At 51.4% G+C, this 22,056-nt stretch overlaps 1 protein-coding gene across 5 annotated transcripts; it reads left to right on the forward strand.

The window, feature by feature from the left end:
• The first annotated feature begins 1,408 nt into the window (after nt 1–1,408).
• HEXIM2 (HEXIM P-TEFb complex subunit 2) lies at nt 1,409–8,228 on the forward strand. Of its 5 annotated transcripts, none has more exons than XM_070393897.1 (3): nt 1,409–1,583; nt 3,101–3,210; nt 7,028–8,228. In XM_070393897.1, the coding sequence occupies exons 2-3, from the start codon at nt 3,196–3,198 to the stop codon at nt 7,826–7,828; spliced, it is 816 nt and encodes a 271-aa protein (XP_070249998.1). In that variant the 5' UTR covers nt 1,409–1,583; nt 3,101–3,195; the 3' UTR covers nt 7,829–8,228. The 5 variants fall into 5 exon arrangements, with proteins under 5 accessions (XP_070249998.1, XP_070249997.1, XP_070249996.1 ...); XM_070393896.1 differs by lacking the exon at nt 1,409–1,583 and adding an exon at nt 2,007–2,065; XM_070393895.1 differs by lacking the exon at nt 1,409–1,583 and adding an exon at nt 2,256–2,382 and having other exon boundaries at nt 3,098–3,210.
• The last annotated feature ends 13,828 nt before the right edge of the window (nt 8,229–22,056 follow it).

Raw genomic sequence — 22,056 nt, forward strand, 5'->3', positions numbered from 1 at the left:
ACAACTTTTTAAAACATTTACTTTATAAAGAGGAGGAGCAGGGATTCAGTGTCTTGCTATTAAGGCCAAAGACTTAGAAATGATTTGACCATCTCTAACTGGCAATGAGATTCTTGAAAAGGTAACCTCAAAGAGGAAGTCACTGCCCAGTCACTCCCCTACTTCAGAATCTACCTAAACATAATTTTTATTTTATTTTATACTTTTTATTGATTTTTTTTTTTTACACAGAGGGAGAGGGATAGAGAGTCAGAAACATCGATGAGAAACATCGATCAGTGGCCTCCTGCACACTCCCCAACTGGGGATGTGCCCGCAACCAAGGTACATGCCCCTGACCGGAATCGAACCCGGGACCCTTCAGTCCGCAGGCCGACGCTCTATCCACCGAGCCAAACCCGCTAGGGCCTAGGCATAATTTTAAGTGGCATTTTAGTAAAAGAATGATTAAAATATCCCTGAGCTACAAACCTCCCTGCATTTAGATTTCCAGCAGTAGGAAACGAGTTTAATCCGCAATTCCAAAAAAGAATTCCACATTAAACTCCAACCTTTAAGAAGCTGCTACAGCTGTAATGTCAGGCTGAGTTGTTGTTTTTCAGAGTAGGTGTCCCCTCTCTACAAAACTCCATGAATGTGCAGCAGCTCCAAACTGCAAATTTTTAAATAGTAACATCGGATCTACAGAAGAGATGTTCAATGACTTGACATTTCAAAATAGAGGTTCCCCAGTAACAATGCACCGGCGGCAAAACACTCCCCCGTTTAGTTGGTGGGAGAAAAGTTCTTTAAACTGGAAAGAATTTGTCTTATAAAGATTACATGGGAAATAGTGCGTGTTTTTTTTGTTTTTTTTTTTCCTCTAGGAGGGACAGACATTTCTCCAAAAGTTTTGGTAGAAGTGATGGCTCAGATTTCAAAATGCAAACAGATGTTCCTGAAGCCTCCGAGAGGGGCCACTCCCCTTTTATTTCCATAGTCCTGGCGACTCCTAAGTTATTTTGTGTCCCAACACCCATGCCCCTTTGATGTAAACTTTCACGAAAAGTGGGAAAACACTTTTTTTTTGGAGTTTCCCAAAGTGGCTGGCGCCGTACGAGGTCAGGTGGTTCCGAGAATGGGCGCTGATCGGGACAAACCTCGAGGACAAGAGCGCCCAGACTTCCACGCACCGGGGTCTGCAGGCGTCTGCACGCGCCCACCCCGCCGGGCCCGGGGGCTCGGGTCGGACGTCACCGCGGGAGGCAGCCCGGCCCGGGGGCTCGGTGTCCGGGGCGGGGAACAGTGGGTGCGCCGGGCTCTCCGACCTCCGAGCCCCCAGCTCGCCGACTGCCACGCCAGAGGGACGCGCGGCCAGCGCCTCCACCGCCACCCTCCCCGGCGGCGCAGTCTTTGGAATCTGGCGTCTTGGCCACTTCGCCCGTCGAAGTGGGGGCGGGGGTGGCCGCCATACCCAGGCCGAATGGGGCCGGGAAAAGAACTTGACAGCGCTCGGCCGCACGACCTGCGCCCCCGTGGGAGGACAGCAGAAGAGAGTCGCTTCACCCGGTCTCTCCCCAACCTGGGGTCTCGGGAAACACGCGGTAATGACCCAAGAACCCCGCCCTCCGGGAGAGGCGAGGCGGCGAGGCTGCCGGGACGGTTTGAGGACCAGGCCCGGCTGGGAAGACTCCAACCTTCACCTCCCAGGTCCCCGATCCCACTTCCCGCCGTCTCCCGGCGTCGCCACTTCAGGCAGCCCACTGGGCCCGGTCTCGCCCCACGCCCGGACCGCCCCCCAGGGGGTGCTCTCACTGTGCAGCGAGTCCCTCCGCTGCCTCCTCCCAGCCCAAAATGGCGGCGGCGGCCACCGCTCCTTCTCGTCGCCTTCCTCTAGGGCCCGGGATCCCTCCGCGCCCACAGCCCCTCCCCCCTCGGCCGGATCTATTTTCTGCCTAGTAAAGATTAACGCCATCAATGAACTCTTTAATTGAGCTTGGGAGGCGAATCCGGTTGTGCTTCCGCACGGCAAACGTCGACATAAGCGGAAACATTGACAGACGAACCGGCCAATAAAAAGACAGAGGTGAGCGCGGGATGACTCCCGCGCAAGGCTAGATGGGTTTTGGAGTTCGCGGGGTAGCTGTTGACGTGACAGCATCTTGGGTCGCCTTCCAAGGCCAGAAGAACTACAATCCCCAGCAGGCACCGCGCTGTAAAGGCTGTTCCCTCCCCCCTTCCTCCCCGCCCCGCAACCTTAGCGCCTGAGACGCTTGACCGGGGAGAGCTGCTGCAACTGCAGCAAGAGGTAGGGCTGAGGCGCTGGAGTTGCAGACGGGCGATTGCACAGAAAGACAACAGATGTAGTCGGTGTGCATAGCCCTTGCCCTTGACAACAAATAGGTCAGTTCCGCCTTTGCAAAACCTCTCTCCCCGACCATTTCCTCTCTTCTAAAGAATCCATCCTTACCCCGTTTGGGTTTCCTTCCCAGCTCCCTATAATGTGAAGCCCCTTTCCTCTGTTTCCCACCCTGAGAGGAAGTAGGGAGGCAGGCCATGCCCTGGCGATGAAAAGGCCTCAGTCCCAGGCTCAGCTCAGGCCCCAGGCGTGTTTCTTGAGGCATTGACTTCTGGAGCCCAGCCTGGGTAGGGGTTGGGGGGCCGCAGTTAAGATTGAGGCCTCTGGAGAGGACCCCCTCTTGTTGGAGCCACCGGCCCAGTCCACTGAGTCTCTCCAAGGCGTTGCTGTGTGCACAGTGGCCGCCCCAGGCAGCCTGCTTTCCCACTTTGGTTGTTGCGGGAACAAAGCCTAGTCCTGCCTTCCTAGCTGCCAGCCTGGTCCTCAGTGACTTCCAGGTGAGCAGCATAGGATGTCGGCCTCGCCCCGAGGCCTGAGAAACCGGGCGGGGAAGGTGGTTTCTTTATCCCCATTTGGCCCCTTGCTGGCTGCAGGTGTGAAAAACAGGGTGGAGGCAGCCTTCCGGGCCTTCAATTGAAAATGAGGTTGTGCAGGTCTGGTGCTACAAAATGGCTGCTGTTGCCTTGGTAAAAAACTCCCGGGCAGCCCGTCTTCCTGAGAATTCTCCTTCAGGACTTAAGTTTCTGTTGTTGTTTAAAGCAGGTGTCACTAGTTAAAGGCATCTGCTGAGAGATTTGGAACAGAAGAAGGTGGCCCCTCCGAACCAGACCAACTGTAATACAGAGCGATCAGCAGCCATGGAGGAGGCCAAGGTAAGGCTCGCCCTCCCAGTCCCCGGAATGCCCTGAACATGGATCGTGCCATCTGGGAGGCTGGTTTCTTGTCTCAGATGTGTTGGCAGATTTGGAAAAATCAATATGTTTAAATGAGTTCCTACTATGCGCTGAGTAATATGCCAGATGCCAAATCTGTGCTATCTCATGACATCCTAGAAGCCCTTCAGGATAGGACTTATTATTTCCATTTCACAGAAGCTAAAGTTCTTTTTTAAAAATATATATATTTTTTGCCTTAACCAGTTTGGCTCAGTGGATAGAGCGTTGGCCTGCGGACTGTAGGGTCCCAGGTTCAATTCAGGTCAAGGGCACATGCCGGGTTTGTGAGCTCAATCCCCAGTGGGGGGCACGCAAGAGGCAGCCAGTCAATGATTCTCTCTCATCATTGATGTTTCTATCTCTCTCTCCCTCTCTGAAATCAATAAAAATATATACATATAAAAATATACATATTTTTAAAAATATATTTTATTGGTTTTTTACAGAGAGGAAGGGAGAGGGACAGAGAGCCAGAAACATCGATGAGAGAGAAACACCGATCAGCTGCCTCCTGCACATCCCCAGTGGCGGGTGTGCCCGCAACCAAAGAACATGCCCCCGACCGGAATCGAACCTGGGACCCTTCAGTCCACAGGCTGACGCTCCATCCACTGAGCCAAACCGGTTAGGGCAAAAATATACATATTTTTATTGATTTCAGAGAGGGAGAGAGAGATAGAAGCATCAGTGATGAGAGAGAATCATTGATTGGTTGCCTCCTGCACACCCCACTCTGGGGATGGAGCCCGCAATCCGGGCATGTTCCCTGACCGGGAATCATAGATTGACCGACACTCAACCACTGAGCCATGCCGGCTGGGCCACAGAAGTTAAGCTTCTCAGAGCTGAAATATCTTTTCTAGAATCATGCCGTCAGCAAGCAACAGATCCGGGGTTTAAACTTAGGGCCTTCTGACAACAGAACCCTGCCTTGTCCAGGCTGAGAACCAAGTCTAAAGCAGGGAAAAGAGTTTGAGCAATTGGTTCATAATTTGGGATGTGTTGGGGGATAAGATACCACCCAGGAGAGATAAAGAGACAGATTGTATGAATCTATTAGAATGTCACCTGCTGATCTGGCAACAGGGGCCCAAACCCTCCCAGACGGTGCTCTCGCTCACTGCCCCCACCTTGCCCATTCTTCTCCCCGAGTCCACAACTCCTTATAACTGAGAGGAGAACTCAGCTCCTCTGACTCACCCGACCTAGCCACTTCCAGTGTTTCCTGGATTTCTTTAATTTGGACTTCATGACATGCCAGGGCTAGAAGGTTCGGAGAGGGCAAATGACTCACCCAGGTCACACAGCTTCTGTGCAATGGTGGTAATGGTAGTAGAGGGACAAGCCTTTAGGAGGGAGGCAGCATGTGGGGCTGAGGGCAGGGCTGATTTGGGTGAGGGGAAAGATCATTAGGGAGCTTTGGCTGAGGGGCGGGGTGGGGGTGGGGGGGGTAGAGGGGGGTAGGTGAATTATTGTGCACACAAAAACAAGCCACCCTGCCTTAAGAGTTCCCAGCGGACTGCCTCTTCCAGGGTGGGGCAGAGCTCTGTCTCATTTGACCTAAAACACTGGTGAAGACAGGGCAGTCACTCTTCATTGACCTCCCTGCAGGTGAATTAACAAAACAACACAAACACGCATGCACACACACACTCCAACATACCTCATTTTCCCTGACGTTCTCTTCCGGGTCTCCCAAATGCAGGTAACACACCTTCAGCTCTTACAGGGCTGCATACATCCCCCGATACACACCCTAGGCTTATATGGACCCTTGCCCAGAGGTCTCTGAACTGTTGTACATTATAAAACAACATCCCACTGGTAGGAGTTATTATTAGAATTCCCCAAACCACAAACTTAGAGCAACTCGTTCCCCACTCCCCACTCCGTACTCCCACCCTCACCATGACAGAGATAACCCGCTGCCCTGAACACACACTCTCGAGACAGAATCCTTTGCGCATCTTAGATAAGTTCTAGAATTCTCTCAGCTGCAGACTAGAGTTTGACCTTTCCTCTTCCTAGTTAGGATCTCTTTCCTGCCCCTCATGTGGATGAATACCAACTTCTGCCTGGAGTAAATGCACTCCATCTTCTTTTTTAAAAAATATATTTTATTAATTTTTTACAGAGAGGAAAGGAGAGGGATAGAGAGTTAGAAACATCGATGAGAGAGAAACATTGATCAGCTGCCTCCTGCACACCCCCTACTGGGGATGTGCCCGCAACCAAGGTACAAGCCCTTGACTGGAATCGAACCTGGGACCCTTCAGTCCGCAGGCTGACACTCTATCCACTGAGCCAAACCGGTTAGGGCGCACTCCATCTTCTTTACCCTAGAATGACAGAAAAGAGAATCTTGTGTTCCAGTATCTTTTGGATCGCCCTCTTATGGGCTTTATGTCATTTAACATGTTTTTATTAAGTGCTTACCTTGGGCCATACACAGGGACACATCGGTGAACTGAACAGACAAGTCACATTCTTACAGGAGAAAGACAGATGGTAACGTGCTAAATGTGATGTATGATGTTAACTATGTCATGTGATAGGGAGTTAGTGGGAAGGGGAGATGAGAGGGCTACTTTATTTTTATTTTTTAAAATATATTTTTATTGATTTCAGAGAGGAAGGGAGAAGGAGAGAGAGTTAGAGACATCAATGATGAGAGAGAATCATTGATTGGTTGCTTCCTGCATGCCCCCCACTGGGGATCAAGCCCGCAACCCAGGCATGTGCCCTTGGCCGGAATTGAACCTGGGACCCTTCAGTCTGCAGGCTGATGCTCTATCCACTGAGCCAAGCCAACCAGGGCGAGAGGGCAACTTTAGATAGGCTGGTCAGGAACGGCCTCTCTGAAGAGGTGACGTTGGAACAAAGTCCTAAATAAAGGATGAAAAGAGTCAGCTATCTGCCCTGGCCAGTTTTGCGCAGTGGCTAGAACCTCGGCCTGCGGACTGAAGGGGCCTGGGTTCGATTTTGGTCAAGGGCATGCACCTCAGTTGCAGGCTCCTCCCTGACCTGGGCCCTGGTCGGGGCTTGTGCAGGAGGCAACCAATCGATATGATTTCTCTCACATCGGTATTTCTGTCTTTCCCTCTCTCTCCCACTCTCTGAAAAATCAATGGGAAAATATCCTTGAGTGAGGATTAAAACAAAACAAGTCAACAACAACAGAGTCAGCTATCCAAGTTACCTCGAAGCAGGATCAGCGCCATAATTTGTGCGGCTCAGTGCAAAGGGCTCTTTACTCAAAAATCAATAAGAAGGCCCTTGTAGGGTCCTCTCGAATACCAAAAGGTTGTGGGTTCAGTTCCCAGTCGGAGCATGTACCTAGCTTGTGGGTTCAATCCTGGGTTGGGGCAGGTACGGAAGGCAATGAATTGATGTTCTCACTCATGTCAATGTTCCCCCCTTCCCCTTCCTCTCTCTAAAATCGATAAGCATATCCTGTGTAAGGATTTTAAAAAATATTAAGAAGTTCAAGACAATGACAGCAGAGCATTAAGCAAAGCCTGGGGCTTTTTTGATGGGAGGCATTGAACTTGCAGTGAAATACGCAGGTGAAATACCTGCTCTTGCCTAGTTTGCTTAGGGCCCATTGGGGACAGACAGGAGACAGGTAAGCCATAAACAAACAAATGGTTGCAGAAGGCTGAGAGCTAGAGGTGGGGAGGGGGAGGGGGTGAAGAGGCAGGGAAGGATTCCAGGCACAGGCTGGCTGTGACCCATCCTCATGTTCTCTCCTTAGGCCTCTGACTCTTCTAGGAGCCCAGAAACACCCCCTGAGCCTCATGACCCTGTTGGTTCCCTGCCCCTGACACCCCGGATGGAGAGCCACTCAGAGGAGGAAGATCCTTTCGGGGCTGGCGGTGGTCTGGGCTGCAATAGTAGGGGTGCCCGGACCCAGAACCCCAGGGGCTGCTCAGTGGAGGCGGTGCTGGGCCGCAAGAAGCACCGCCGGCGGCCCTCCAAGCGCAAGCGGAACTGGCGGCCCTACCTGGAGCTGAGCTGGGACGAGAAGCAGCAGCGGGACGAGAAGCAGAGCCAGAGGGCCTCCCGGCTCCGAGAGGAGATGTTCGCCAAGGGCCAAGCCGTGGCGCCCTACAACACCACCCAGTTCCTGATGAATGACCGAAACCCCGAGGAGCCTGACCTGGATGTGCCCCAGGGGGCCTCGCACCCAGGCTCCAGTGAAGAGAGTGAGGCGGAGGACAGCGGCGGCCCGGTCCACGCTCCTGGCGAGTTCCAGCAGAGGGACTTCTCCGAGACCTATGAGCGCTTCCACACGGAGAGCCTGCAGGGCCGCAGCAAGCAGGAGCTGGTGCAGGACTACCTGGATCTGGAGCGCAGGCTGTCGCTGGCTGAGGAGGAGACCCGGAAGCTGCAGCAGCTGCAGGGGCGCACCAGCCGCCAGTCCTGTCGCCAGGTTGAGGAACTGGCTGCTGAGGTGGAGAGGCTCCGGACAGAGAACCAGCGGCTTCGGCAGGAGAATGAGATGTGGAATCAAGAGGGCAGCCAGGCACCTCGGGGTGCCCCCTCACCAGTTTAGCCCAAGGAGACAGTTCCATTTAATGCACATGTAGGCCAGCTGGGTCTCAAGGTGGCAGGTGGTGGATGAAAATCACTCCCATCACCCTTGTGCCCCCTGAGAACAGCTTGACTTCCACCTTGTCATTTCCACAGTTTGTTCTTTGATGGCATTATTATTATTATTATTATTATTAATTTCAGATAGGAAGGGAGATGGAGAGAGAGAAACATCAATGATGAGAATCATTGATCGGCTGCCTCCAGCATGCCCCCTACTGGGGATCGAGCTCACAACCCGGCATGTGCCCCTGACCAGAATGGAATCTGGGACCATTCTGACCACAGGCCAATGCTCTATCCACTGAGCCAACTCGGCTAGGGTAATGGCATCTTATTTTTCACAGAGAAAATAAATGGTTTTGGTGAAATCAAATGCAGTGGCTGGGACTGGTTTCACTAGGGCTCTGAGATTCAAAGCACATTCATCCCAGAAAGGATTGGGACTTGGGGTCCTAATGCCCCCTTGCCCCGAGCCTGGGAAGACAGTAGACCTCTGCATTGGGGTCCTGTCAAGATCTCCAGGATGCTTGAATTCTGCTCCGTGTGTTGGGGAGCAGTCAGACTGCTCTGAAGGTTTCATAGAGGGGGGTGTAGGGGAGGGAGGGGGCTCAGTCAGGAGCCCCTGGGTTCAGCCAGAACTTGACTTAAGGTGCCAGATCGCTGGGAGGAGCTGGGAGCTTCCCCAGAGGAGAGGAGGCTGGGATCTTGGAGAAGGCCCAAGCCCAGGAGTTCCTTCAGGGTGTGTTCCCGGGTTCCCTGTGTTCTCCCGGTCTTCCCCGCCGCTCAGAGGGCTGGGCTAGATGAGGTATGGACGCCTTGTGACTCCTTGTCCTTGATAGCCCCACCCCGACATCGGGCAGCCAGGGGCAGGGCACTTACAGGTAAGCATGCCAGGGAAGTTTTCTCCTCGTGGAAAATCGGCCCACGGGCAGCGGACGACAGTGAATTGATCCCAGCGGAGCGGTGGCCTGGCTTTCCTGGAGCCCCCTCAGCTGTGCTCCCTGCCCCTCGGAGCCTAATCGCCTGCATGGTTCCTTCCCTCTGAGGGGAGCCCCTCACCTATCTGCACAGAATAGACAGCTGCGCCAGCCTGGGTGATGCAGATACCTCCAACGTGCCAGCAGTATTGGGCTCTGAAGCGAGCTCATACACCCCTGCTGGATGGAAAGGCAGATGAACCCTGTAAGTTGCCAGGACAACTTTCATTTCTGCCCTGCCACACCCAGGCCTCACCAGCCCCTTCTACAATGAAGCAAGGCACGAGAACAGATTCTAGGAAGGGATGGGATTCAAGAGAATAAAATCTCCCACCCTGTGGTGTCTGCCCCTGGAACTCTGGCCAAGGCTGCTAGCCCCCTTCCGTATACCTGTCAGGAAGTTGCCAGAGGACCGACTGTCCCCACTTTGCAGACGGGAAACCCAAGCCTTAGAGAGAGTGACTTGTGGGACTCTAGGAATGCTGACCCAAGGCCTGCCTTCCCCTTTGGGTTGCCAGCCAGGACCCATAGCCCTGGGCAGGCTGGGCAGGCTGGGCAGCCTCTGCTGCTGCATTCCTCAGCGCGGAGCCTGAGGGAGAGGGGAGGGGCAAGGCCATGGGCCAGGGCCATGGGTGTGTACCTGGAGGGGGGTGTGTGTTAGTAACTAGGAGGGAAGAGGATTCCAGAGGGCTGCTGGAGGGGGTGGGGGATGGGTGTGTGGGGGTGTCTGGAGATGGCTTGGGTCAGCTGTCCCTGAGTAGGCAAGATCTTCTCACGGGGGAGGGGCAGGTGAGAAGTTCAGCCCTTCTTGGCCCAGAGCTGAGGAGCTTGGAGACAGGAAAGCTGCCAGCTGGCCCTCTCCACCCCCACCACACACAGACACACACAGGCATTCCCCGCACCCCCAAACACACACTTGGTCAGAACTGCACCTCGGTGGGTCAGTATTCCCAAGGTGGCCCTGGCCTGTGTGACTCGGGCATTATCCTGTGCACCGAAAGGCTGCTAGTTCAATTCCCGGCCAGGGCACATGCCCGGATCGCAGACTCCATCAATGTTTTTCTCTCTTTGTCTCTCTCAAAATCAATAAAAATATGTGTTGTTTTTTTTAAAAAAGGTGGCGGGGTGGGGGAGGCAGGATGGGGCAAGATGAAAATGAAGAAAAGGGTGTGAGCCGGGAAGTGTCAGCAGGAGCTGAAAGGGATCAGTGAAGAAGTCAATGTCACCCCCCATCTGGTTCCCTGACCTCTGCCCTCCCACCCAGTGGAGCTGGGGGTCTCCAGGCTCAGCTCTGGGGAGAGGCAGCTCAGCTACAGCTGGTGGCCAAGCACAGGTTCATTTTGCACCCCCACCCCCACCCCCGCCTTTCCCTCTCCACTGGTCCTGAGGCCTGAGCTGCTCCCTACCCACCACAATGATGTAAGCTCCGATTTACAGCCCCCTCCCATCTCCAACACCACCCCCCACCCCCTTCAGCTGGGAAGATGGGCTTGGACACACTCCCTTCTCTTCCTCCGGCCTTTCCAGAGCCTTACTTCTCTCAAGTCCATTTGCTTTCCAGGACCTTCGTGCTCACCTGGGCCAGGGGAGGAAGGCCCAGAAGGCACATGTGTCCCAAGAGTGATTGCAGAAGCTTCCCACCACTCCTCATACCCTGCCTGGGATCCTCATTTCTTCCCCACCCAAGACTCCCCACCTCAGGTGGAAGCTCCTGTGTTCAGCAGACAGCCCCTGCCTGCAATAGGGTCGGGGGATGAGGAGAGGTAGTGAGCGGACAAAGGAGCCGAGGGGGCAGAAGAAGCTGCCAGAAGTGGGGAAGGGGTCGAGGTGAAGCTATCAGTTCACGAGGAAGGAGGGTGGCCCGGTCCCATTGCCTCCATTGGGTGCAGGCAAGGACGGCACTGTCCCTTTAAGTGGGGGTGCCACTCAGTGCCCTCCCCCAGCCAGCCCAATTCCTGGGCACACTGAGCATGTGCAGGAGCTGTGCAAGTGGAGGGGAGGGAAGCAGAGGGAGAGATTCCTCACCCCTCCTTCCTGTAGCTGCCCCAGTCTCCTTCCTGGGTCTGACAAAGGGGCCATGGTGCTCCCCCATCCCCTTCCCCCATCCCGACCCCAGTGGGTGCTGCCTGCAAGGGTGTGACGGGCAGGCCCTCTCTGCCCTTGAATTCTCAGGCAGCTCCCCTGCAGCCCAGAGGTGGCACACGCTTAGCCCAGGGACATCCTCACTTCCCTGGTGTAGGCGGTGGGTAATCTTCCTATTGCTTAACGTGTTTGCTTTCATTCCACTGGTGCCAGAGGTTTTAAAAGATCCATATACCTGTGATGACGCTCTGCTCTGAAAATTAAAAACAGCTAAAAAGATGAGGTCCCTGCCACACCCCCGGAGCTTCCAGTCTAAAGTCTGAGAGGAAGCAAACAGCTCAGAGGCTGAGTGAAGACGGCCAAGTCCTCCTCCCACCCTCATACCTCAGCCCTCCTTCACCTTCCCTCCCCTACCTGGGACGTGCCCACTCTTCTTATTCCTTTCATCTCTTAGCTACAGGTACCTTCATTATAATTATTGTTTTTTAATGTATTGATTTGAGAAAGGGAGGGAAGGAAGGAGGAAGGGAGAGAGGGAGGGAGGGAGGGAGGGAGATAGGGAGGGAGGAACCTCGATTTGTTTTTCCACTTATTTATGCATTCATTGGTTGATTCTTGTATGTATCTTGACCAGGATGGAAACTTGCAACCTTGGTGTATCAGGATGATGCTCTAACCAACTGAGTTACCTGGCCAGGACCTGTACCCTTATTTTTAATTGAGGTGAAATTCACCTAACATGAAATTCACCATTTTTATTTTTATTTTTTAAATATTTTATTGATTTTTTACAGAGAAGAAGGGAGAGGGAATAGAGAGTTAGAAACATCGATGAGAGAGAAACATTGATCAGCTGCCTCCTGCACACCCCCTACTGGGGATGTGCCCGCAACCAAGGTACATGCCCTTGACTAGAATCGAATCTGGGACCCTTCAGTCTGCAGGCTGATGCTCTATCCACTGAGCCAAACCGGTTAGGGCTGAAATTCACCATTTTAAAGCAAATAATTCTGTGGCATTTAGCACATTGACAGAGTGTGCAACTGCCACCTCTATCTAGTTCCAACAATATCACCCCAAAAGGAAACATGTACCTATTAAGCAGTTACTCCCCATTTTCGCCTTTCTCCAGCCCAGGCAACCACCCATCTGCCTTTTGTCTCTATGGATTTACTTATTCTTCATATTCTGGTGATCCGGCCAAGAGGGAATGATTAGTCTCTTGGGGCCTGTGTCAGAAAAACACAGGTCCCCCAAAGGCCTATGAGGAAGTCACACTAGACCGACTGATAGACCAGTAGTCTGGAGACCTGAGATCTATCCCAGCTCTGCTGCTAATTCAGGGGCTTCCTCTCCTCCTTTGTTCAAAGGGTGGGGGCTTCAGGCCAGTCCAGGATCCTGAGCTCTTCTGTCTGGGATTGTGTTACCTGGCCTGAAAAATATAACTCCTCCTTGATCCTCTTGGCTCCTCCCTGCTAGGTCCAGGAAGTCCAGGTAGCCCCGGGGGACATACTGTGGTGTTTTGGGTCAGAGGCATAAGATGAAGAAACTTCTGCTTGGAGAGATTAAGAAACTTGCCCGAGGCCTTACAATGCCTGTAGCAACCGGTTCTGATTGTATTTCAGCTCTTTTTTTATTTTATTTTATTTTATTTTATTTTATTTTATTTTTTTTTCGCTAAAAGTATTACAAAGGGTATTACATAAGTGTCCTTTTTTCCCCCCCACCCTTGACAAGCCCCTGCCCTCCCTTACCCCCCAGTGTCTTATGTCCATTAGTTATGGTTATATGGATGCATACAAGTCCTTCGGTTGATCTCTTACTCCCCTCCCTCCTGTCCCCCAACCCTCCCTGGCCTTCCCACTGCAGTCCGACAATCGGTTTGAGGCAGCTCTGCCACTGTATTTATTATTGTTCAAAAGTTTGTAATGGTCTTAATTATCCATGAAAGAGTGAGATCATGTGGTATTTTTCCTTCATTGACTGGCTTGTTTCACTTAGCATAATGCTCTCCAGTTCCATCCATGCTGTTGCAAATGGTAAGAGTTCCTTCTTTTTAACAGCAGCATAGTATTCCATCGTGTAGATGTACCACAGTTTTCTAATCCATTCATCTACTGATGGGCACTTAGGCTGTTTCCAGATCTTAGCTATGGTGAATTGTGCTGCTATGAACATCTGGGTGCATATATCCTTTCTGATTGGTGTTTCTGGTTTCTTGGGATATATTCCTAGAAGTGGGATCACAGGGTCAAATGGGAGTTCCATTTCCAATTTTTTGAGGAACCTCCATACTGCCTTCCATAGTGGCTGCACCAGTCTGCATTCCCACCAGCAGTGCACAAGTGTTCCTTTTTCTCCACATCCTCTCCAGCACTTGTCGTTTGTTGATTTGTTGATGATGGCCATTCTGACAGGTGTGAGATGGTACCTCATTGTTGTTTTGATTTGCATCTCTCGGATGATTAGTGACTTTGAGCATGTTTTCATATGTATTTCAGCTCTTGCCCATTGTTCCTTGCTGTCTTCCAAGAGATAAGTAAGTTAAGGACTTAGCATCAGCTGTATAGGAGGTGGTCTCAAGTGGACACAACCATAAATTTTACTACTTTTAAAAATATATATATACTAGAGGCCCGGCGCACAAAAATTTGTGCACTGGGGGGGGGGGGTCCCTCAGCCCGGCCTGTGCCCTCTCGCAGTCTGGGACCCCTTGGGAGATAACAACTTGCTGGCTTAGGCCTGTTCCTGGGTGGCAGAGGGCAGGCCCAATCCCTAGGTGCAGCCCCTGGTCGGGCTCAGAGCAGGGCTGATTAGGGAGTTGGGGCGCCGCCCCCTGTCATGCACAGAGCAGGGCGGATCAGGAGGTTGCGATGCCACCCTCAATCACGCTCAGGGTAGGGCCAATTGGGGGGTTGGGGCACCGCCCCCGTCACACTCAAGGCAGGGTCGATGGGGAGGTTGCGGCGCCACCCCCAGTCATGCACAGAGCAGGGCCAATCAGGGGGTTGGGGCACTGCCCCCTGTCACTCACAGAGTAGGGCCGATAGGGGAGTTAGGGCACCGCCCCCTGTCACACACAGAGCAGGACGGATCAGGGGGTTGGGGCACTGCCCTCTATCACCTGCAGAGCAGGGCCGATCAGGGGATTGGGGCGCCACCACTGTCACACTCAGGGCAGGGCCCGTGGGGGGAGGGGGGGTTGGGGCACTGCCCTCTATCACCCACAGAGCAGGGCCGATCAGGGGGTTGGGGCGCCGCCACTGTCACACTCAGGGCAGGGCTGATGGGGAGGTTATGGCTCTACCCTGTCACACACAGAGCAGGGCCTGTCGGGGGCGGGGGTTGGGGCGCTGCACCCTGTCACAGAGCAGGGCCGATCAGGGGGTTGGGACGCCACACCCTGTCACACACAGAGCGGCAGGGCAATCAGGGGGTTTGGGCGCTGCCCCCTGTCACGCTGATCCGGTGCCAGGAGGCCCCGAGGCTCCGCTGATCCCGGTGCTGGGAGGCATATTACCCTTTTACTATATAGCATAGAGGCCTGGGGGCCGGCTGGTTTGCCCTGAAGGGTGTCCTGGATCAGGGTGGGGGTCCCCACTGGGGTGCATGGCCAGCCTGGGTGAGGGGATGATGGCTGTTTGCAGCTGGTCACACACCCTTCAGGGTGGGGGTCCCCACTGGGGTGCCTGGCCAGTCTGGGTGAGGGGCTGAGGGCTGCTTTCAGGCTGGTGGTTGTTGACTGAAGCTCCCAACCGCTCCTTTTTTTTTCTCTTTTTTTTATTTTATTCTGGGCCAGCTTTAGCTCTGGCTCTAGCTCTGAGGCTTCCGCTGGTTTGTTTGCGTTCTATAATCAAAACAATGTATAACTCCAGCTCTGAGATCCCGGGGTTTTGTTTAACTTCTATATTTGTTACAAAGTTTCTTAGAGTTGCAGCTCAGAGGCCGGCAGCGCAGGCGGGGAACGTTGGAGTCTTCCTTCACTGCAGCAAGCAAGCCTCATGTTCGCTTCCAGCTGCCTGGCTGCCGGCCGCCATCTTGGCTGACAGTTAATTTGCATATACTCACTGATTAGCCAATGAAAAGGGTAGCGGTCGTACACTAATTACCATGTTTCTCTTTTATTAGTGTAGATATGTTTTTATTTCAGAGAGGAAGGAAGAGGGAGAGAGAGAGAAACATCAATGATGAGAAAGAATCATTGACTGTCTGCCTCCTGCACGCTCCCCAATGGGCATGGAGCCCGCAACCCAGATCTGTGCCCTGACCAGGAATCGAACCACAACCTCCTGGTTCATAGCTGGACGCTCAACCACTGAGCAACACCGGCCGGGCTTTACTACTTTCTTTTTTTTTTTTTAAATATATTTTTATTAATTTCAGAGAGGAAGGGAGAGGGAGAGAGAGAGAAACATCAACGATGAGAGAGAATCATAGATTGTCTGCCTCCTGCATGCACCACACTGGATAGAGCCCACAACCCGGGCATATGCCCTGACTGGGAATTAAACCGTGACCTCCTGGTTTGTAGGTCGATGCTCAACCACCGAGCCACGCCTGCCGGGCGCTTTACTACTTTCTTAATCGTGAAGTGACTAGTTCCATTCCAAGGTGGTTTGTGGGAGTTCCTCTCACCCCACCTTCCCTTATCTTTTTTGTTTTGTTTTTTAATATATCTTTATTGATTTCAGAGAGGAAGGGAGAGGGAGAGATAGAAACATCAATGATGAGAGAGAATCACTGATCAGCTGCCTCCTGCACACCCCCCCACTGGGGATCAAGCCCCAATCCGGGCATCTGCCCATGACCAGAATCGAACCTGGGACCCTTTAGTCTGCAGGCCGACGGTCTATCCACTGAGCCAAACCAGCTAGGGCTCCCTTATCTTTTGAAAGGGTTTACACTTTGCCTTCTCTACTGGCCTTCGTAGAATGACAGCTTTTCTAGGGGCGAAGGGGGCTGCCTGGACCTGAACCATTAGGGCAGGTGAGTGTGGAAAGCGTGGCTGCTCCTCCCGCAAAGAAGGAGATGTTATGTGTTGCCTTCACCTGGGGCTCAGTTCTCCCACTTCTCCATGGCTGAACGTTCACTCCTGCCCCCAAACAGAGAGGCCTTTGTGGACCAGGGAATGGAGGGGACGGAACAGGCTTTGCCTGGCAGGGGCACAGGCTGAGCAGCTGCTCCCAGTTGGCCAGTGTGAACTGGCTGCCTGTGCCCATGGACATTCCAGAAACCACCTGTCCCAGAGATCCTCCCTGGACTCCATCCAAGATGGGCGGCCCAGATCAGCCCTCAGGGCATCTACCAAGTCCTGCCTCCGGACAACCAGGAGGGGTCCCCTCCTCTGCTCCGTCCTCGCCCCAGTGGCTCTGAGAAGAAGTTCCCAAGGAAACTAAGTTGTGTGGAGGACATTATGAGCCACATGGACATCTAGAGCCCACCTCTGGTACAGCCCATCATTCCACAAAGAAGGGAGGAAAAGGGGTCTCCTTGGCCCACAATCTCCGGTGGCTCTTATTCCTTCCAGCTCCCTCCACGTGGTTCTCCTCAGGCCCACACACCCCAGTCAACCATTCGGACTCCTTTATCACGGTGTGAGGACGCGGGAAGCTGCAAACTCCCTCACAACAGCACCCAGGACCAAGCCCTGTGGCTGTCCAGCTGGCGGCTCCCTCTCTGATCTCTGGGTTCTCAGGCCCCACTGTCCTTTCTACCTAGATCTTCTTTCCTGTTCTTCTCAGTTCCAGCCTCAGCCATTTCCCCTTGGGCTTTTGAAAAAGAGGATCTTTTTCCTCTGGGCGCCTGGTCCAACTGTCCTCACTTGTAATTCACATTTGTAGCCACAGGCATTGCCCCTCCGTGGTGGACTCACCCCACTTCCAGGATCCCCCCGGGACGATTTTGGCTTCCCTGGCCTCCCTGGGCAATGCTCTCCAGCTGCCTCTCCTCCCTGGCCTCCGATGCTTGAAGACTTTTTTTTTAAATCCCCCAAATGGCTACACAAATGTGGTCCTGACACTGTTGAAAAATTCTTTTTGCTATGATTTAAAATTCCATGTTTATGATAAACGACCTTCATATGTACATTTGTGAGTTTTTTTGTTGTTTTTTTAAAAATATATTTTATTGATTTTTTTACAGAGAGGAAGGGAGAGAGATAGAGAGTTAGAAACATCGATCAGCTGCCTCCTGCACATCTCCTACGAGGGATGTGCCTGCAACCCAGGTACATGCCTTGACCGGAATCAAACCTGGGACCTTTCAGTCCGCAGGCCGACGCTCTATCCACTGAGCCAAACCGGTTAGGGCTGTGAGTTTTCTATTCCGCCAGTTCTCTATCTCATTTATTGATAAACCAATCACATTTTAAAAATTACTGCCCTGGCTGGTTGCTCAATGGTTAGTATGTCGGTCTGTGGACCAAAGGGTCGCAGGTTTGATTCCTGGTCAAGGGTGCATACCTTGATTGCAGGTTCCCCAGCCCCTGCAGGGCACTTGCAAGAGGCAACCAATCGATGTGTCTCTCTCACGTCAATGTTTCTCTCTCTCTCTCTCTCTCTCTCTCCCTCCCTCCCCCCTCCCACTCTCTAGAAATCAATGGAAAACATATCCTCAGGTGAGGATTTAAAAAATTATTATAGCTGCATAACATGCTTTAATATCTGATAGCTCTATTCTTGCTCATGGAGTCCAGGTTCCTGCTCTTGGCAGAAATCCTTTGTCCAATAAATTATTCTTGCTCATAACCTTTTACTAAAGATTACTGGAATAAACTAAATTAGATTAAATTAAGTCTTAGATTAAAAACATTTTCTAGAGTCCATTTTCTAGATCCTCTCCCCAAAGCATACCTTTGTCTTTATGTGTGTGTTGCGTGCTGTTGAGTCAGCTATGACTCCTGGCGACTCTGAAATGAGCGAAGTCCACAGTGTCCTGAACTCAACAGCCCTGCTCAGCTCCTGTAGACTCACTCCTGCCTGTGGCTCTTTTTATGGAACAATCCATCTCATATTTGGTCTTCCTCTTTTCCTGCTGCCTTATCTCTCCCTCTCCCCCTCCTCCCCTTCCCGCATTATTGTCTTTTCTAAAGAACCCTGACTACTCACGTTGTGCCCAAACTAGGACAGCTTCAGTTTTGTCATTTTTGCCCCCAGCGATGTTTCAGGCCTAACTTGCTCTAGACCTGCGTGTTTGTCTTTCTGTTACCTAACTCAATATCCTACCTTCAGGTTGGATTAAATATCTTTCTACATCCGTGACTCTGTCTCATATTCTTTAACCATTTTTCAATTGTTATTTTTAAAATAAATTTTTATTGATTTCAGAGAGGAGGGGAAGGGGAGAGAGAAATATAGAAACATCAGTAAAGAGCGAGAATCATTGATCGGCTGCCTCCTGCACGCCCCACACTAGGGATTGAGCTAGCAACCCAGGCATGTGCCCTGACCAAGAATCCAACCATGACCTTCTGGTTCATAGGTCAAAGCTCAACCACTGAGCCACACCAGCCGGGCTCTTTAACCATTTTTAAGCGCACAGTTGAATGGCATTTAAGTACATTCACATTGTTGTACAACTATTACCACCATCCATGTTCAGAACCTTTTCTTTTCATCTTCCCAAACTGAGACTCTGGATCCATTAGACAATAATTCCCCCCTCCCCCTCCCCAAGGCCCTGGCAGCTACCATTCTTCTTTTCAAGAAGCCTTTTGATATGATTGCTTTCCTGCTGCTTTCCATCCGGCTGGAGTCCAGGTTCCCCCTTTTTGCAGAAATCCTTTCTCCAATACATTATTGTTTCTCAACTTGACTGCTTATTGGAATCACCTGGGACAGTGGTCGGCAAACCGCAGCTCGCGAGCCACATGTGGCTCTTTGGCCCCTTGAGTGTGGCTCTTCCACAAAACACCACGTGCGGGTGCTCACGTACAGTGCGAAGTTGACTTAAAACTTTAAGTAATGTTTATTAAGTTAATTTTAGGGAACGTTGTGGAGTGAAAGAAGATGTAGTGTCGAGGATTGAGAAAGGTATGTTGAGATGGTTTGGACATATAGAGAGGATGAATGAAAGGAGATAGACGAAACAAGTATACAAGTATACAAGACGAGTGTGGATGGGAGAGTTGGAAGGGGTCAACCTCAGCTAACGTACCTCAATCAGATTGAGGACGTTTTTAGCAAAGGCCAGCTTAGGAGTACCCTAATTAAGTTAATAACAATGTACCTACCTATATAATTCAAGTTTAAAAAATCTGGCTCTCAAAAGAAATTTCAATCGTTGTACCGTTGATATTTGGCTCTGTTGACTAATGAGTTTGCCAACCACTGACCTAGGAAATATTTTTAAAGTTCGGATATCTGGGTGCCATCCCCAGAAATTCTGATTTAATTCTTCTGGAGCGCAGCCTGGGCAATGGAATTTTTAAGGCTCCCCAAGGAATGCCCCTGTGTAGCTAGGGCTGAGAGGCAGAGTTCTAAAAGCTCCAAATGTTCTCTCTGCCCAGCATGTGTGGCCCGGAGTCCCACACGTGGGGTGCCTGTCCTCTGCCCACATCCCCAAGAGGACTCCCAGATGGCATGACCTCTAGTGTGCAGAAGCCAGGCAAGGAGTCAGGGTGTTCCATGAGCCTTATTGGCCAGGCCAGGGGAAGGAAGAATTGCCCTGCCAGCATGGCTCAGTGGTTGAACTTCAACCTACGAACCAGGCGGTCACGGTTCAATTCCCAGTCAGGGAACATGGACAGTAGGGGGCGTGCAGGAGGCAGCCAATCAATGATTCTCTCTCATCATTGATGTTTCTATCTCTCTCTGCCTCTCCCTTCTTCTCTGAAATCAATAAAATTATATATATATATATTTAAATAGACGGAGAATTTCTACCAATCAGCTAGGAGTCAAACTATCTCTGCAGACCCTGACCTGGTTGTACCAGGGCCTGTGAGGAAAGGCAGGAGGTGAGACCAGAAAAATGCTGAGGGCCTCTCCAGCAATCAGATTCTGAAATTCTGCCTGGCAAAGAGCTGTTGCTTCATTGCTACAGCGGCACCACCACCCACATGCGGTGTATGTGTGTGATGATGACTTCTACCCATCTGGGCAGGGGGTTTACCCAGGCCTCCTGCTACGGGCATCCATCTGTGTGCAAGCGCTGGGTGTGAGTCTGCGAGGAGTTTCAGAATCAAAGGCTATTTTTGCTTCCCTTTTTAGTGCCTTCTTTTTTTACAAAATATATTTTATTGATTTTTTTTTACAGAGAGGAAGGAAGAGGGATAGAGAGCTAGAAACATCGATGAGATAGAAACATCGACCAGCCACCTCCTGCACACCTCCCACTGGGGATGTGCCCACAACCCAGGTACATGCCCTTGACCGGAATCGAACCCGGGACCTCTCAGTCCGCAGGCCGACTCTCTAGCCACTGAGCCAAACCGGTTTGGCTTTAGTGCCTTCTTGATTGTCCTCTGCCCATTTCTTCTCACTCACCCAGAGTGGAGATCAGGGAGGGAGGGAACCACTTACAGGCCAGGGCAGGGAGGATGCGCCAGAGCCATCTGGGCTTCTCCGGTGTAGAGGCCGAGAGCACAGATTCTGGCATTGGACACCCAGGTTCACATCCGGCCTGCTTGTTTCTGCCCACTGCTGCTTCCACCTACCACGGAACAGGACAGCCCTTCCCCCTCACCTGCCCGGACACACATATCCCAGCAGTGCAAGCTTCACACACTTCATCTCATTTGACTCCCACAAGCATTTTCCAGGATGAGGAAATTGAAGTTGCCCAATGTCATGGGGCTAATAAAAGATTGCACTGAGACTTGAACCCAGATGACCCAATTCCAGCATCTATGCTCTTAGCCACCACCATATGGCTCACTACAGGTAGACACAGCCTTTTTTTTTTTTTTTTGCTGCTGAAAGAACAACCTGATTACTCAATGAGCCCTCCAGGCCCCGCAGAGAGCCACCTCTTTGTTCTACTTCGTCCAACTTCTCTAAAGCTCCTTCTCCCTTCCTTCTTCCTTCCTGTCTCTCTCACTCGGGACAGAGTTGCTTTTTTAAATGTTGGATTTATTCTATAATATTATAGACATAAAATAAGCACCCATGTACCCACCACCCAGTTTATGACACAGCAACACTATTATTATTGTTAAAGCCCCAGCATCATGCCCAGCTGGCATGGCTCAGTGGTTGAGCATCGACCTATGAACCAGAAGGTCCCTGGTTCAATTCCTGGTCAGGGCACATGCCTGGGTTGTGGGCTTGATCCCCAGTAGGGGGTGTGCAGGAGGCAGCCGATCAATGATTCTCATTGATGTTTTGATCTCTCTCCCTCTCCCTTCCTCTTTGAAATCAATAAAAAATATATATATATTTTTAGAAAAGCCCCAGCATCATATTCCCCAATTGCATTTCTCACCCTAGAGCAGTGGTTCTGACCCTTTAATACAGTTCCTCATGTTGTGGTGACCCCCAATTTCACTGTTACAAATTGAACATAATTAAAGCATAGTGATTCATCACAAAAACAATATGCAATTATATATGTGTTTTCCGATGGTCTTAGGCGACCCCTGTGAAAGGGTCGTTCGACCCCCAAAGGGGTCGCGACCCACAGGTTGAGAACCGCTGCCCTAGAGGGAACCAGGATACTCGATTGGTGACAATCATTTCCATGCATCGTTAGAAACACAGTAAGGAATTTTTGAGATTAATTTTTTAAAAATCCTCACCTGAGGATATGTTTTTTCCTGATTTCTGAGAGAGAGAGAGACAGACAGACAGACAGACATTGATTGGTTGCCTCCTACAGGTGCCCTGGGGATAGAACCTGTCACTCTTCAGTGTGGGGAAGCCACACTGGCCAGGGCTTGAGCTTGTTCCTGAGAAGGAAAAGGTAGCAGGAGCTGGGGAGTAAGGTGGAGGAGTAACTTGAATTGAATCTATTTTGAAAATATATTATGATGAAATATTTCAGACACAGAAAGGCATATAGAATAATGGAATGAATTTCCTGCTTAGGACATAAAACATGAAAAAAATAATCCCCATTAAAAAAATCCCCAGGGTTTTCCTCCCTGATCACATCCTCACAGTTGAACCACCCACCTGAACTGGGGATTTCT

The sequence above is a fragment of the Myotis yumanensis genome, unplaced genomic scaffold (genome assembly GCF_028538775.1).
Source record: "Myotis yumanensis isolate MYYU_CA2020_CCGP unplaced genomic scaffold, mMyoYum1.0.hap1 SCAF_16, whole genome shotgun sequence".
Taxonomy (NCBI): domain Eukaryota; kingdom Metazoa; phylum Chordata; class Mammalia; order Chiroptera; family Vespertilionidae; genus Myotis; species Myotis yumanensis.